We start from the raw sequence: 14,635 nt of genomic DNA, 5'->3' as shown, positions 1-14,635 counted from the left end.
GTAGGCACCAGCTTGGTTTCTCCGTGTTCAGTGAGTTGTGTAGATGTTATCTTCAGCAACATGACCTTGCTGTCAGTTTGTGAAGAGCAATCTATTGTCTTGGCAACAGCCTAGGTTGTTTGGGGATGGGACTCCTTTGGCCAACAACTCAATTAGATGTACCCCGTTCCCAGTACTGGAAGCTTCATTTGGTGGCAAGATGTCCAGTTTTATATATACATGTAGGGCCTACATTTCTGCTTATAATCACCTTTTCACTGTAATGTTAGCTTTTTTTTTTTTTTTTTTTTTTTTTAAGGAACTTCACAGCTTTTACATTTGACTTTCTTTCTTTCTTTTTTTTATTGGTTTTCAAGACAGGGTTTCTTTATGTAGCCTTGGTTATCCTGGAACTCTCTCTGTAGACCAAGCTGGCCTTGAACTCACAGAAATTTGCCTGCATCTGCCTCCCAAGTGCTGGCATTAAAGGTGTGCACCACCACTGCCCAGATTGACTTTCTTTAGTGGAGATAAGCAAAGCTTGCTGGGAATTAGCATGATTTATGGTTGACAGTTGAGAAGAGGTGAGAGTGGGGAGGACCTAAGGAACCCTCTGCCCACTGTGTGGCCAGAGGTGGCTCCTGTCCTGGCCCTGACCCCTGACTCCTATGTGACCTCACTCCTCTTTTATTTAATCTGAGACTGTTTGGGCCAGAGAGGCTCGTCGGGGTTCTAAAGGAAGTGAAATCTTAACATGCTTCTCACTGTGTGAGGTCTCAGTCTTCCTGTCCCTTTGCTCTAGGGCAGCTGGAGCCAGCTTTGGGAGATGGGAAGGATCCCAGTTGTAACGAATAGGAAAGAGCATCATAGTCCCAAGTCTGGGTGCAAAGTCAGCTGCTGGGTCGTCAAAGAATTGGGGTTGCAGAGGATTTCACTTCGTGTAGTTGCTAATCGTGGAGAATTTTAAAACTGGAATTAGTTTACACATAATTTCCTTGTATTGGGCAAAACCCAGCAAATTGAGAAACTGATATATTGACACGTGCAATGCGATATTGTTTTCCTTTAAATGTCCATAGAACTGAGTGTTTCCACGGGCTTTAGATAATTTGCAATAGAACATTTCCTGTGGTCTGATCCCACTTGAAGAATTTTTTAAGCTGTTTTCTTAGCTAACATTTGCCATAAAGAAGGTACAGAGCAACATAGTACTAGAAGCAAAACATTTATTAGTAGGAAAAGTTGGGTAATCCATTTCTCTTTTGCCTGTTTTTAATGACAAAAGTGATTTTTATGTTGTATGTATTTGACCACAGTAAAAAGGTTGCATAGGTCTTTAAAAAAATATAACTATAAAACAAAGTATAATCTATTAAAGTATAAAGTAAAATTAGTTTCTTTACTACTACATGTTTATTATATGAGTCTATAGTGAAGCCGAATGTTTATAAGCTTAGTAAGGTGACGTGGAAATGATTGGCTGGACAATAATTTTACAGCTTTGTCTCATAATTAATGTCTAAATGATTCCTTTCTAATTGAGACCACAGGCATAGACTTTGTATACTGTTTGGTATGAATTACACCAAACAGCTGGTTGGACTGACTCACACAAAATAACTAAATAGCATCATCTTGTTTCCTAGCAGAGTATTTGTCTGTTGAATAAGAATGTTGTCTGTGGCGGGGGTGGGGTGAGGGGGTGGCGCACACCTTTAATCCCAGCACTCAGCAGACAGAGGCAGGCGGATCTCTGTGAGTTTGAGGCCAGCCTGGGCTACAGAGTGAGTTCCAGGACAAGCACAAAGCTACACAGAGAAACCCTGTCTCAAAAAAACAAAAAAAAAAAAAAAAAAAGAAAGAAAGAAAGAAAGAAAGAAAGAAAGAAAGAAAGAAAGAAAAGAATGTTGTCTGTGAGCTTGGTGTGATGGAGCAGGACTCTAGAGGCAGAGGCAAGCAGAGCTAGTTCCAGGACTGTTAGGTCTACACAGAGAAACCCTGTCTCAAAAAAACAAAAAAACAAAAAAACAAAACAATATGTGGCCGTGATTAAATGTCTGTGTACAGATTATTACCATATTCTAAAGCATTCCTAGGTTTATATATATTTGTTTTTCAGTTGGTAAAATATACAGAACCTAAAATTCACCACTGACGTTATTTATAAATGAGTTATTCTGTGGCATTAAGTGTATTTCCACTGTCGTACAACCGACGCCACCACATTTAGTACTAGGGACTTCTGTCCTTCTGCAGTGAAGTTCCTGCAGGCTCTCAGCGGTTTGACTCGATGGTACCTTCTGTCACGAGGTCATCTAGTATTTGTCTTTGTAGTTTATTTAACTTAGCATAATGTCTCAAGGTTCGCACTGGAGCATGTCTCAAGCTTTCTTCCTTTGTGAAAGTGAGCAATACCTCATCTGTGTATGTATATACTACAGTTTGTCCTTCTGTTGACCCGTCCACGGGCATTTGGGGGTTGCCATGAACACTGATACACACACACTTACTCAGTCACAGCTTTCTCCTGGGCGTAGTGCCTCATGCCTGTAATCCCAGCAGCCTGGGGCCAAGGCATGCAGATCACAGTGTGTTCAAGGCCATCCTTGGCTATAAAATAAGTTCGAGGACAGCCAGGGCTACAAGATGAGTCCCTGTCTCAAAAAACAAACAACAACAACAAACAAGTTTAGCTTTTTCAGAACTTGGAGCATAGACCCGGAAATAGAATTGCTGAATCGTGTGGTGATTCTTTCTGATTGTTTTAGGAACAGCCACGCTGTTTTCCATAGCAGCTACACCATTTTGTTTTCTTACCAGTGTTACAGAGTTCGAATACTTCTGTGTTCTCAGGAACACTTTCTGTCTTCTTTTCTTTGGTAACAGCTACCCTAATGGCTGTGATTATCCTATCACTGGGGGTTTGTTTTGCACTTTCCCCATAATTAGTGATGGTGAGCATTTTTTAATTTTTAAAAATTTTATATGTATGGGTATTTTGCCTGCATGTATGTGGATCTGTGCACCATAGGCATGCAGTGCCCACAGAGGCCAGCAGGGGGTGTCACACAAGCATGCATGTACACACTCATGCATGTGGATCTGTGCACCACAGGCATGCAGTGCCTACAAAGGCCAGCAGGGGGTGCCACATCCCACCACCACCCTCCAAAACCACCCACCAACCCCACCCCTGAACTAGAGTCACAGATGGGTCTGAGCCACCCATTGGGTGTGGGGATTGAACTTTCATTTTCTGGGAGAACAGCCGTGCTTTAACTGCTGAACCGATCATCTCTCCAGTCCTTAAGCATCTTTTCGTGTGCTTCTCTGCCAAGAGCACATCTCTTTGGAGTTATTTGAATCAATGTTTAAGTAGATTATTTCATTGTTGTTTAGATTCATGTTTAATGTGTAGGGATGGAGTCCTCTGCCTGTGGTGACAGCAGTGTCCTCTGCTAGTCAGGGCTGTGCTTTCAGAGAAGCAGGGCTGGAAGACGTACAGCTTCACTTACAGGCAGTTCTTCAGACTTCTGGTTGTATAAATACGAACTTCTAAACTCAGATCCATAGTATGGGCGTCACCACATCTTCTAGGGAGGGCCCTCAGAAAGGTCTCCCAGCGAGGCTCGTCAGTTGTCCGTCTCCTCCATGTTGTGTTGCTGCTGTCCTTGGCAGTGAGATTCTGGCCCCTCTTCTGGAGCACGAGGTGAGATTAGGTCTGAACTTGGCATTGTTGGACCCATGTGCTTTCAGCCCCTCTGTCTGAACTGGTTTGTTTCTGTGTGATACTGAGCTCCAGTGGGGAAGAAACCCACGTACATGCGACTCTGAGTTCTCGTCTCACTCCCGTCTTAGAATAATGACATGCTGGGTTTTTCTTAAACTACTTTAGATAAATGTCAGTACATTCAAGCCTCAAAACAGCCACTGTTGGGAATCTTGTGTAAAGCTGTTGTCGTCTCTGTAGGACATTCTCTATTGTTCTTGTCCTGGATCTATCCAAACCTAATGATCTCTGGCCCACCATGGAAAATCTGTTGCAAGCCACAAAAAGCCACGTAGACAAAGTGATAATGAAGCTGGGGAAGGTAAATTCCAAAGCAGCCTTGGAGATGAGGCAGAAGATGTGGAGTGTCATGCAGAAGGACCATCCGGTGAGTTGCTATTGGTTTCTCCTGGCGTCTGCCCCACACTGAGTCAAGACAGCATCGCAGCACAGCATCCTCAGTTTTCTGCATGACTTAAAATTTGTTGGATGTAGATGAACCTGCTCACCGGAAAATTATAGCAATTTCATCAAACCTCAGTAAGAGCAAAACAAGGCAAAGATGGCTATGTCTTCTTGTTAGACATCCCCTATGATTATTGTGGTGTATCATACCACTCAAAAGAAATGGAGTTTTAAAGTAGAGTTTTGATATTGATTTTATAATCTCGGTAAGATGGAGGTGAGAATGCAGATGGACTGGCGCAGAGCAGCTGAAGCTGCAGATTGAAGTGGGAGCCGAGTTTCCCGAGCCTTGCCCAGCACTGTGTGTCCTACATTCATTTAATGTCTGTCACATGTCACGATGCTCTCCCCATCATCTAAAATCTGTTTAAATTATAAAGTTGCTGCGATGCAACACAAGTTATTTAAATGCAGTCTGGAATGTTGTCATCTAGAAAACTAAGAGAAGCATTTCATGGTGTCCATTGTGTGCATGTGTCTAACATAGTATCAGATCAGAACAAATCCAAACAGCAAACAATTAACATACACTAGAAACTCCATACAGATGATGTACAGTGAAAGAAAACAGAACTATAGCCAGGCGGTGATGGGGCACACCTTTGATCCCAGCACTCGGGAGACAGAGGCAGCTGGAGCTCTGAGCTCGAGGCCAGCCTGGTCTACAGAGTGAGATCCAGGGCAACCAGAGCTACACAGAGAAACACTGTCTTGAAAAGAGAGAGAGAGAGAGAGAGAGAGAGAGAGAGAGAGAGAGAGAAGGAGGGAGGGAGGGAGGGAGGGAAGGAAGGAAGGAAGGAAGGAAGGAAGGAAGGAAGGAAGGAAGGAAGGAAGGAAGAAAACAGAACAGCAGAACACCAGAACAGGGAAATGAATGAACCATGGTGTGGAGGGACTTGCTGTTTCTGGCTTCACACTTCATACAGCAGGAAGTGAAAGTTAATTTAGTAACAAACTCTATGACAGAAAATATGAAGAGACCAGAAACGATGGTTTTTTAAAGTAAATATAAATTTCTGAGGGCATAGCAATAAACAACTGTAATCAACCAAGTATATTTATTAACAGGATCGTGAGTTAATTGACCCGTTTCCAATACCCCTGGTCATAATCGGAAGTAAATATGATATTTTTCAGGTAGGTGCTCCCTTTTCAGCTCTTCGTTGGACATGCATGGCTATGCTTTGTGGGGAGGAATGAAAATGATGAAATAAGAACTGTAACTCTGGAAGAGACAGGCTCAGAGACAGCCATCTTAAGGATTTTAGAAAGGGAGATAAATAGAGTAAGGACGTCCCAAAGAAGTGAGGAAAGAGAGTACAATGGTTAGAACAGGGACGAGGCGGAAGACTTAGGAAACAAATCTTCAGCCGCTGAGGGATAAGATTTACTTCCCAACTTTAAATTGAAGAAAGTAGGAAATTAGTTTCTTCTTATCTTGGCTTGTCAGAGAATCCTTCGGGTATTCCTCAGGATAAAACGTGTGCTTATATCTGGATTCCCTTAAGCCAAGCGTTTAAACAGATCTGATAGCTCTGGCAGTAGTGGGCTGCAGCCTTGTTCGGTCTCTGTAGACAGGAACGTGGAGGTGACCGAGCCCAACTCCTCAGGGTGGGGGGTTTAAAAATAGATAACGTGTGTCTGCCCGAGTGAGCTGTTGAGATCTCTCGGCTTATTTTTTCCTTTTAATATTTTTTTTTTCTCCAGGACTTTGATCCTGAGAAGAGAAAGGTGATATGCAAGACGCTTCGGTTTGTTGCACATTATTACGGAGCCTCGCTGATGGTCAGTCCTCTTCCTGAGGGAATGTGCGGGAAGGAGGAGCTGGGCTCACAGATGTGACTAACAGATGTGCCTAACACATACGCCTAACGTCACCGTTTGCCCTCTTTCCTCCCCCACTGCCAAAGCCCTGTTCCTGCAGGCCGTGAGGTGTGCACAGAACACGCTCTGCTTGCTGTGGCTTCTCCTCCCTACATGGCCTGTGTCTGTAAGCCCAGGCAAGCTGACAGAGATATATTGGTGTTTTCACTCATTTTCATTTTTCTCTTTAAGAATTAGAATCTATAGTCCCTCAAAAGGAAACAGGAAAAAACTTTAACAAGATGCTTTTATGTAAAAGAAAGGATGTTGTAGCGGTTAAAATCATGACTTTTGAAGCCATGCTGCCTTGGCTCAATGTCAGTGTGACCCATTATTAGACACATGATTTAGCAAGTCACGTAAGCATCCCCCTCCTCTCGGGCACAAACGGACGGAATGGTGCCTCCTTCATAGGATTCTTAGAAGGAGCAGTGGAATGGGTGGGAAGGACTCGGTGTGTGGCCTGAAACATGGGGCTAGTTGGTAAATGGTGGAGATGTCTGAACACATTCAGGACACGGAGGCAGGAGGTGCTCATGCAGGCCAGCCTGAGCTACATGTGAGACAGACCAACCCAAAAAGTTGACAGTTCCTTCTCAAAACCAAAAGCAAAGCTACCTTAGTCTTTGAATAAATAAGTAATAGTCTCCTTTCCTCTAGATTAAAGCACTCAGAGAAATGTAGAGGCAGCATGGCCAAGCCCTTCGCTTTCATGGCTGAAAGTACCATGTATGCTGTATATTTTCAGTTTTTATGTGTTTAGAGCATTTCAAATACACTTCATTATGTGTTCTCGCCACCTTTTAAGACTGAGCTCTGTCTGCCTGTATGTCAGGGTGACACGATGCCTTGGAAAATGTTTCTACAGTTTTTAAAAGAATCAATATGAATGTTCTGACACCAATACCCTAGTACTAATCAACAGGGAGGAACATTCTGACACTAATACCCTAGTACTAATCAACAGGGAGGAATATTCTGACACTAATACCCTAGTACTAACTCAATAGGGAGGAGCATTCTGACACTAATACCCTAGTACTAATCAACGGGGAGGGGCGTTCTGACACTAATACCCTAGTACTATCAATAGGGGGCAGCATTCTGACACTAAAACCCTAGTACTAATCAACAGGAGGGGGTTCTGGCACTAATACCCTAGTACTAATCAACAGGGAGGAGCGTTCTAACACTAATACCCTAGTACTATCGATAGGGAGGAGCGTTCTGACACTAATACCCTAGTACTAATCAACAGGGGGCGTTCTAACACTAATACCCCTAGTACTAATCAACAGGGAGGAGCATTCTGACACTAATACCCTAGTATTAATCAACAGGGAGGAGCGTTCTAACACTAATACCCTAGTACTAATCAACAGGAGGGGCGTTCTGACACCAATACCCTAGTACTAATCAACAGGAGGGGGTGTTCTGACACTAATACCCTAGTACTAATCAACAGGGAGGGCGTTCTGACACTAATATCCTAGTACTAATCAATAGAGAGGAACATTCTGACACTAATACCCTAGTACTAATCAATAGGGAGGAGCGTTCTGACACTAATACCCTAGTACTAATCAATAGGGAGGAGCGTTCTGACACTAATACCTTAGTACTATCAATAGGGAGGAACGTTCCAACATGATCATTATCTGAAAATGGGGTGCATTGCTCTAGGTGAGGATGAGTTAGTCCCCAGCACTGAGCTGATTCAAGGAGGTCCACAGCTGTGTGTGGAGGTGTTTGAGAGAGAGGGAGCAGTTGGAGTAATTAGTGAGAGAACTTCCAGTGTTCTCCCACACATACCTCCTATGAAAAATATTTGTGACTAGGTTTTCCCCTCGCCCATATAACACAAACAAAATTTTTTTGTTTTTGTTTTTGTTTTTTTGGGTTGTTTTTTTTTCGAGACAGGGTTTCCCTGTATAGTTTTGGTGCCTGTCCTGGAACTCACTCTGTAGACCAGGCTGGCCTCGAACTCACAGAGATCCGCCTGCCTCTGCCACCCGAGTGCTGGTATTAAAGGCGTGCGCCACTACCGCTCAGCAAACAAATGTTCAAAATTACATAGTTTAAATCAACAAAAATATATTAATTATATTGTAATAAATATAAAACTATATAGTAAAATTAAGCAAAACAAAACAATCATTTTTTAATTAAAATTTTCCCTATTTTTAAATACCGTATGATACACATTAACATGCCCTAATTCTTTGTATTAAATGACTGTGTCTCATCTTTGTACCCCAGTGCCCTCCTTGAATATTTCCTCTGTGACCTTGTGGATCTGCCATGGGAACCGGGGAGTTGATATCTTTGCCTTATAAGTGTATTTCACTCCAGTTTAAGGCCCCACCCTGCCATTTCGGACATCCCAGCTGTTCCCTTTGCCTTTGAATGGCGCAGTATTTAGAAGGCGAACCCTGACTTAACAGTTGGTAGAGTAACCATGCCTCCTGGTTCCACGCAGTGTCAGAGTAGTTATCAGTAGAAGCCACGTCCTTTTCCTCTCCTGAGATGCTCTGGTTCGATCCTCTTATTTTTCACCATGAGACTATTCGGTAATTCTTTCTTCAGGCTCTGCAGGCAATTCAAATAAGAAGCTGAACAGTCACTTCAGCGAGTCCCAGTGTGACTGTCCCTGCCCGCAGCTGCCACACCACTGCCCTGATGGCGGGCAGTGCACCTGCAGATGTTACAGTCACTTTTGTCTAACCAGGAGTGTTGGTGTCTACACACAGCACAAACGTGCAAATTCTTACCATCTGAGTAGGTGAAGTGATTGCTGTGTTCACAGGGGTCCTTTCCACATCATGCACTCGTGAGTTCTGGGTAGCGAGGCAAGTTTATCACGGTTTCTTTATTCAGCTTCTGTTTTGTCTCCCCAAGTAAGTGTTTTGAGGCAAAGAAATTGTAATTCTCTCGCTGTGTGTGCTTGTTCAGAACCGTATTTTTACCGGTTACAGAGATTATAGAACGGAGTTTAATTAAATCTCCTGTTTGTTGCAGTTTACCAGCAAATCGGAAGCTCTGTTACTGAAAATGCGTGGTGTTATCAACCAGTTGGCATTCGGTATTGATAAGAGGTACTGTTAAACATTTTCCAATTATCCTTGTTCCCTGATTTCTATTATATCTTCTCTTCCATCTCTTTAGCTTTCGTTTTGTTATTATTTTCTTCTGCTAATTTTAAATGGAATTGAAAGTTTTAGTGTCTATCTTTTTGCCTTGCTCTTCTCTTAGTTTGGACTTAGAAGGTGGGATTCTGTCAGAGTCAGTGTTCACTGGTCCATTTGGGTCAATGCTCTCTCGTCAGTGACTTATATAAAATTCGCCCTCGTGTTTACAGTAGAGTGTGGCAGCATATTCGATTGGTGACCTAAATTAGAATCTTTTTCTTTGCCATACAGCAAATCAATATGTGTGGATCAGAATAAACCACTGTTTATCACAGCAGGATTGGACTCTTTATGTCAAATAGGTTGGTGAACTTATTAATATTGCTTAATCTTTTTAAATTGCTTATTGATTTTATCTTCCTGTTTCCTTGGTCTCCAGCACATCACCATTTCTGGCTTCATTTTCTGGCAGTTATTTCATATGTATTTATTTTATCCAGAATTGACGTAGCTTGCAACACACTGATATATTTGTGGTAGAATGTATGGTACTACATGGGAGACAGATTTCTGATCTCTATTCTACTTTTAAAGAAATGCATTTTTTTATTAAGAAAATTTTTTCATTCATTTTACACACCAATCAAAGATCCCCCTCTTCCCTCCTCCCATCCCCCCAGCCTCCCCCCAGAAACCCCCCACAAGAAGGCAAGGCCTCCCATGGGGAGGAACATCCAGTAGAGGCAAGTCCAGCCCATCCCCCTGCCTCAAGGCTGCACAAAGTGTCCCATCACAAGTAGTGGGCTTCAAAAAGCCCGCTCATGCACCAGGGATAGATTCTGAGCCTACCGCCAGGTGGAAATGCACTTTTAAATTCTAGTTCCCCAAGTTTAGAAGAAATCAGGAGTATAGGATAGGCAGGGGACTGCAGAGCTCGCTGTGAATAATGATCGACTGTGTGGGGTTGAAGTGATAGAGTAAACCAAGAACCTTTAAATACGCCTTAGTTTTCCGTTATAAGACAGTTTTCCAGTCGGGTATGGTGGTATATCCCACCTGTAATCCTAGCACTCTGGAGGCTGAGGCAGGAGATTGCTTTAAACCCAAGGCCAGTCAGATTAGGCTGTATAGCATGACCTTCTTTCAAAATGTAGGAAAGAGCAAGACGGGATAGTCTGCCTTAGCTGTTGAGATGTATTTTCTAAACTCACAGAATCCATAGTATATTTATCAAGTCCCCTATCTTTCCAAGAAGCTCTTTGGGCCTAGCAATTCTTTAGAACCTTGGCTGTGGTTTGATTTTTCACATGGCAACATGTGAAAACACATGGCTGGTGTTTCCATCCTGTAATACTCCTAAGACCTTAGCAAAGAATGAGGTGGTGTTGCTTAATGGATGGTGGAGACAGATTGGCATCTTTTTAGTAGTGCCAGCTTAATTTCAAGAGCATTGAGAATCACTGTGCATGCTGGCAGAATTCTGTCCGTGAGAATAGTGCACTGATGGATGACGCTGACGGAATTCTGTCTGTGGGAATAGTGCACTGATGGATGATGCTGACGGAATTCTGTCTGTGGGAGTAGTGCACTGATGGATAATGCTGATGGAATTCTGTCTGTGGGAATAGTGCACTGATGGATAATGCTGACAGAATTCTGTCTGTGAGAATAGTGCACTGATGGATGACGCTGACGGAATTCTGTCTGTGGGAATAGTGCACTGATGGATGACACTGACGGAATTCTTCTGTCTGTGGGAATAGTGCACTGATGGATAACGCTGACGGAATTCTTCTGTCTGTGGGAATAGTGCACTGATGGATGATGCTGACGGAATTCTGTCTGTGGGAATAGTTAGCCAGAAAAGGCTTGCTAATTACTGAATTTAAAAATCACGGATCTGGGGCTGAGAAATGGCTCAGCAGTTAAGAGCACTTGCCACTCTTCCAAAGGACCCAAGTTCAGTTCCCAGCATCAATGTTTTACACACACACACACTCACACACACACACACACACACACACACACACACACACACACATGGTAGTGAATCAGTGAATCAGTACTTTCCCACCAGGATAGTAAGGAAGTCCTTGAAGATCAACAGTTGAACAGTTTGGGGACAATAAAGATGTTAGAAAGAATGGAAAAATCTCAGGTTATAGATTAAAAATTGCCAGAAAGTAACTGAATTTTTTAATTTTTCAAAGTAATGTAAATATTCAAGATATAAATACATTTTCCTCATTAAAATAGTGGGGCTAGTACTGTGACTGTAGTTCAGTGACGAGTGCCCAGCCGGGGTGAGGTCCTTGGTACAATCCCAGCACTGCAAGGGGAAGAGGACGCTGAGTCTGTGTGTGTGTATATGTGTGTGTGTGTGTGTGTGTGTGTGTGTGTGTGTGTGTGTGTGTGTGTGTGTAGGGAGTTTATTTCACATCTCCCCAGCACTCTGCATTTACACACATGTAGAAAAGTTTGGCAGTCGGTATTATCTTGGACTCGGTGTACTTTGGTGGGTTTTCAGTGTATACGCTGCCCACGGTTCCAGCTGATATTTGGACTGTTTCCTGGGGTTATAAAACAAAGCTGTGCATAATGCCAGTTCATTATCTACTAGGAATGAACGTCTGTGTTGTCATCAGTTTTCCATAAAACCAATGGTGCTCCTGCATGAACTCTCTATCACAAGTGCATGCGTGTTTCTAGTGTAAACACCAAGCTCTGGAACGACTGTTGATGGGGCACAGATACGAGTGTAGGGTGTGGAAAAAGAGTGTTAGCTCACCCGTTACTTCTTACTGCCTCTGGCAGTACAACAGCCTAGGTAGGCACCATTTTAATGGTGTCTGTAACACGGAGATGGAAAATGAGTGACCTGAGATTTGTACTTTAATAGATGACATCTGCTTTATTAATAGTTTACACTAATTTAATCTCTGTAGTCATGTGAGGTAAAACTTTCTATTTTAGGGTCCCCTCCTGTTCCCGATAGTGACATTGGAAAGCTTCAGGCCCATTCGCCAATGGAGCTGTGGAAAAAGGTGTATGAAAAGCTCTTCCCCCCAAAGGTGTGTATTCCCCTTAGCTAGAGAGCTACAGTCATCTGTGACAGGAAGTGCCATGAAGGTTCTACCATGATGACTCTATTTCTCATGTTCCTAAATGATGAAATGTTTGTTGAGACCGTTGTAAACCAAGCACCATGGAGGTTAAAAGCTGAGTAAGACATGGCCCCTGTCCCCTTCCAAACAAAGCTCTCTGGCTGTTGGAAGAGAGAGACAAATGATGGGGGAGGTGAGGGGGGAACATGGGGAGGGGGGCGGCAAGTATATTTGAGGTGGATTTCCAAGAGTGATGGAGGCTGAATAGCTCTCAGTACCAGGCTGATGGAACTTGGTCCCTTCGACAGATGGTGACCATTGAAATGTGGGTTATGGGCCTGAAATGACTTAGAGAATCGTGATTTCAGAGTACCAGCACCCTGAAGGCGATCCAGGACCCTGCCCGAGATCCACAGTATGCAGAAAGGGAAGTGGATGAGATGAGAATTCAGAAGGATCAGGTATTTACCAAAACTCAATTGCACCGCAATGTGGTATACATTGAGAAATTCATACATTTTCCTAATTTTTTTACTTGTAAAATTATTACATCTCTGTAGAAAAAAAGCTCTGATATGCATATAGAAGAAACCTGCCTTTCCACTACCCAGAGATAATGCAAAAGCTTACAAACCCTTTTCCAACTGACTTGATGTTAAAGATGGGTATGGCTCCCACCCTCTCTGCTGGAGAGATGCTTTCCTGATACTCTTTGGAAGTGTTTGGTTCCTACTCTGTTGTCAGACATAGTATAATTTCCTAGTACTTGGAGAATTACCTTGTCCAAAGACTTTATCCATTCAGGCCAAGATACATAAGCATCCCTGATGGACCCTAGGATCTCTGAAGATGCTTAGAAGTGGACGAGCCAGGATAGCCCCATTTCAGTATGCAAATCTTAAGTAAGAATAGAATCGTTCGTCGGTGAATTCACCATGACACAAATACTGGACATAGACTTTTGTCAGCTCTCCTTTTACAGTGATAAAATGAGATGTCACACTATCTGTCCTTGGATGAGGACACGTTTGTATGGCACACTCTGCAAACTGAAAGCCTGACCGTATCTGGGCGGGTTTGTAGAACTTTGTAACTCGGGCAGTCACACTGTTGGAAGGGTTATTTGAAGACACTTGTCTACCGGGACTGGCGACCCAGGCATTTTTCCTAGCACTCACTCTTTACCTTAAGAGGTCCTCAAATTAAGTAAGCAAATGTTTTATTTAAACATATTCCAGACATATGAAAACCTGCTATGAATATGTAAACGGTTTGGTAGCTATAGCAAAGCTTGAAACATGAGGTGGGGACACTCAGATGAACTGATGTAACCCTCATTGTGCATGAACCTTGGCTGGAGAGGTTACTGGAGGTCGTCTCCCAATTAGTATTTGAGTCAATTATTAACTGTCATTATCGGTTTCTATTGCATCGTGACTGCTTTAATAAGGTCATATGCACAGACGTTAGTAATGCGCTGACGTACTTGAACTCTGAATTTACACTTTGGAATTGTATCTTCTCTGACTTCACTTTGAGTGAAAGTGGAGGACAAGCCCTGTGCCTGGAGCATCTTCCTCAACTGTGGCGTTCAGTTAACGCATCGGAGTGGCTAGAATACTTGGATGACAGATTTTTTTTATTACCTAAAAAATATATATATAATATCTCCATTTTGCCTAAAAGCCAATTTAATTTGTGTTGTTCTAGTAGATAAGTTATGCTAATTTCAGACTGCACACATAGAATCTGCATGTAATTTGTACTTTTTGCTATACAGGTACCACAATGATTACCATTTGATGCTTGATTATTTCATTGATAGCTGATTCTAAAGTTTGAAATCCTGATATCTTTTTTTTTCTGTTAAAGCCAGGCAGCAGAGGAAGGTAGATTTGTGTGAGTTGAAGGTCAGCCTGGTCTACATAGTGAATTCCAGGACAGCCATAGTGAGACCCTGTCTTGAAAACAAAACAAACAAAAATTTAATTTGAATATTTTTTCATGCTTTTCATGAAGGAATTGCAGAAGCTTAAGCTGTTCCCAACTGTGTGCTGATATACAAAGTGGTAATCCTCTCAAAATTAGTTTAGGAGATTCTTAACATTCTCTCTAGGCATTTACATATATACCTGTACTTTTTATATGGGCAAGATAGTCGTTGCCAGTTTTACTGGGATAGCTTAAAACAAAAGTTCATCCAGCACTCTAGAGGCTTCAGCAGGACATTTGCAAATCTGAGATCAGCCTGAGCCACAGAGTGAGACCCTGTCTCAAAGATAGATAGATGATAGATAGATAGATAGATAGATAGATAGATAGATAGA

At 42.6% G+C, this 14,635-nt stretch overlaps 1 protein-coding gene across 1 annotated transcript in view; it reads left to right on the top strand.

Annotated features, from left to right (window-relative positions):
* Window positions 1-14,635, top strand: part of Dync2li1 (dynein cytoplasmic 2 light intermediate chain 1) — a 36,524-nt gene that overhangs the window by 16,969 nt on the left and 4,920 nt on the right. The window contains exons 6-12 of the mRNA XM_059248433.1: window positions 3,950-4,136; window positions 5,282-5,350; window positions 5,921-5,998; window positions 9,095-9,171; window positions 9,496-9,566; window positions 12,178-12,275; window positions 12,677-12,769. Coding sequence (XP_059104416.1) covers window positions 3,950-4,136; window positions 5,282-5,350; window positions 5,921-5,998; window positions 9,095-9,171; window positions 9,496-9,566; window positions 12,178-12,275; window positions 12,677-12,769 — 673 coding nt within the window. The remainder of the gene's footprint in view (window positions 1-3,949; window positions 4,137-5,281; window positions 5,351-5,920; window positions 5,999-9,094; window positions 9,172-9,495; window positions 9,567-12,177; window positions 12,276-12,676; window positions 12,770-14,635) is intronic.

Source organism: Peromyscus eremicus, chromosome 22 (assembly GCF_949786415.1).
Source record: "Peromyscus eremicus chromosome 22, PerEre_H2_v1, whole genome shotgun sequence".
Taxonomy (NCBI): Eukaryota; Metazoa; Chordata; class Mammalia; order Rodentia; family Cricetidae; genus Peromyscus; species Peromyscus eremicus.
The sequence above is the reverse complement of the archived record's forward strand: the minus strand, read 5'-3'. Positions and strand labels throughout refer to the sequence as shown.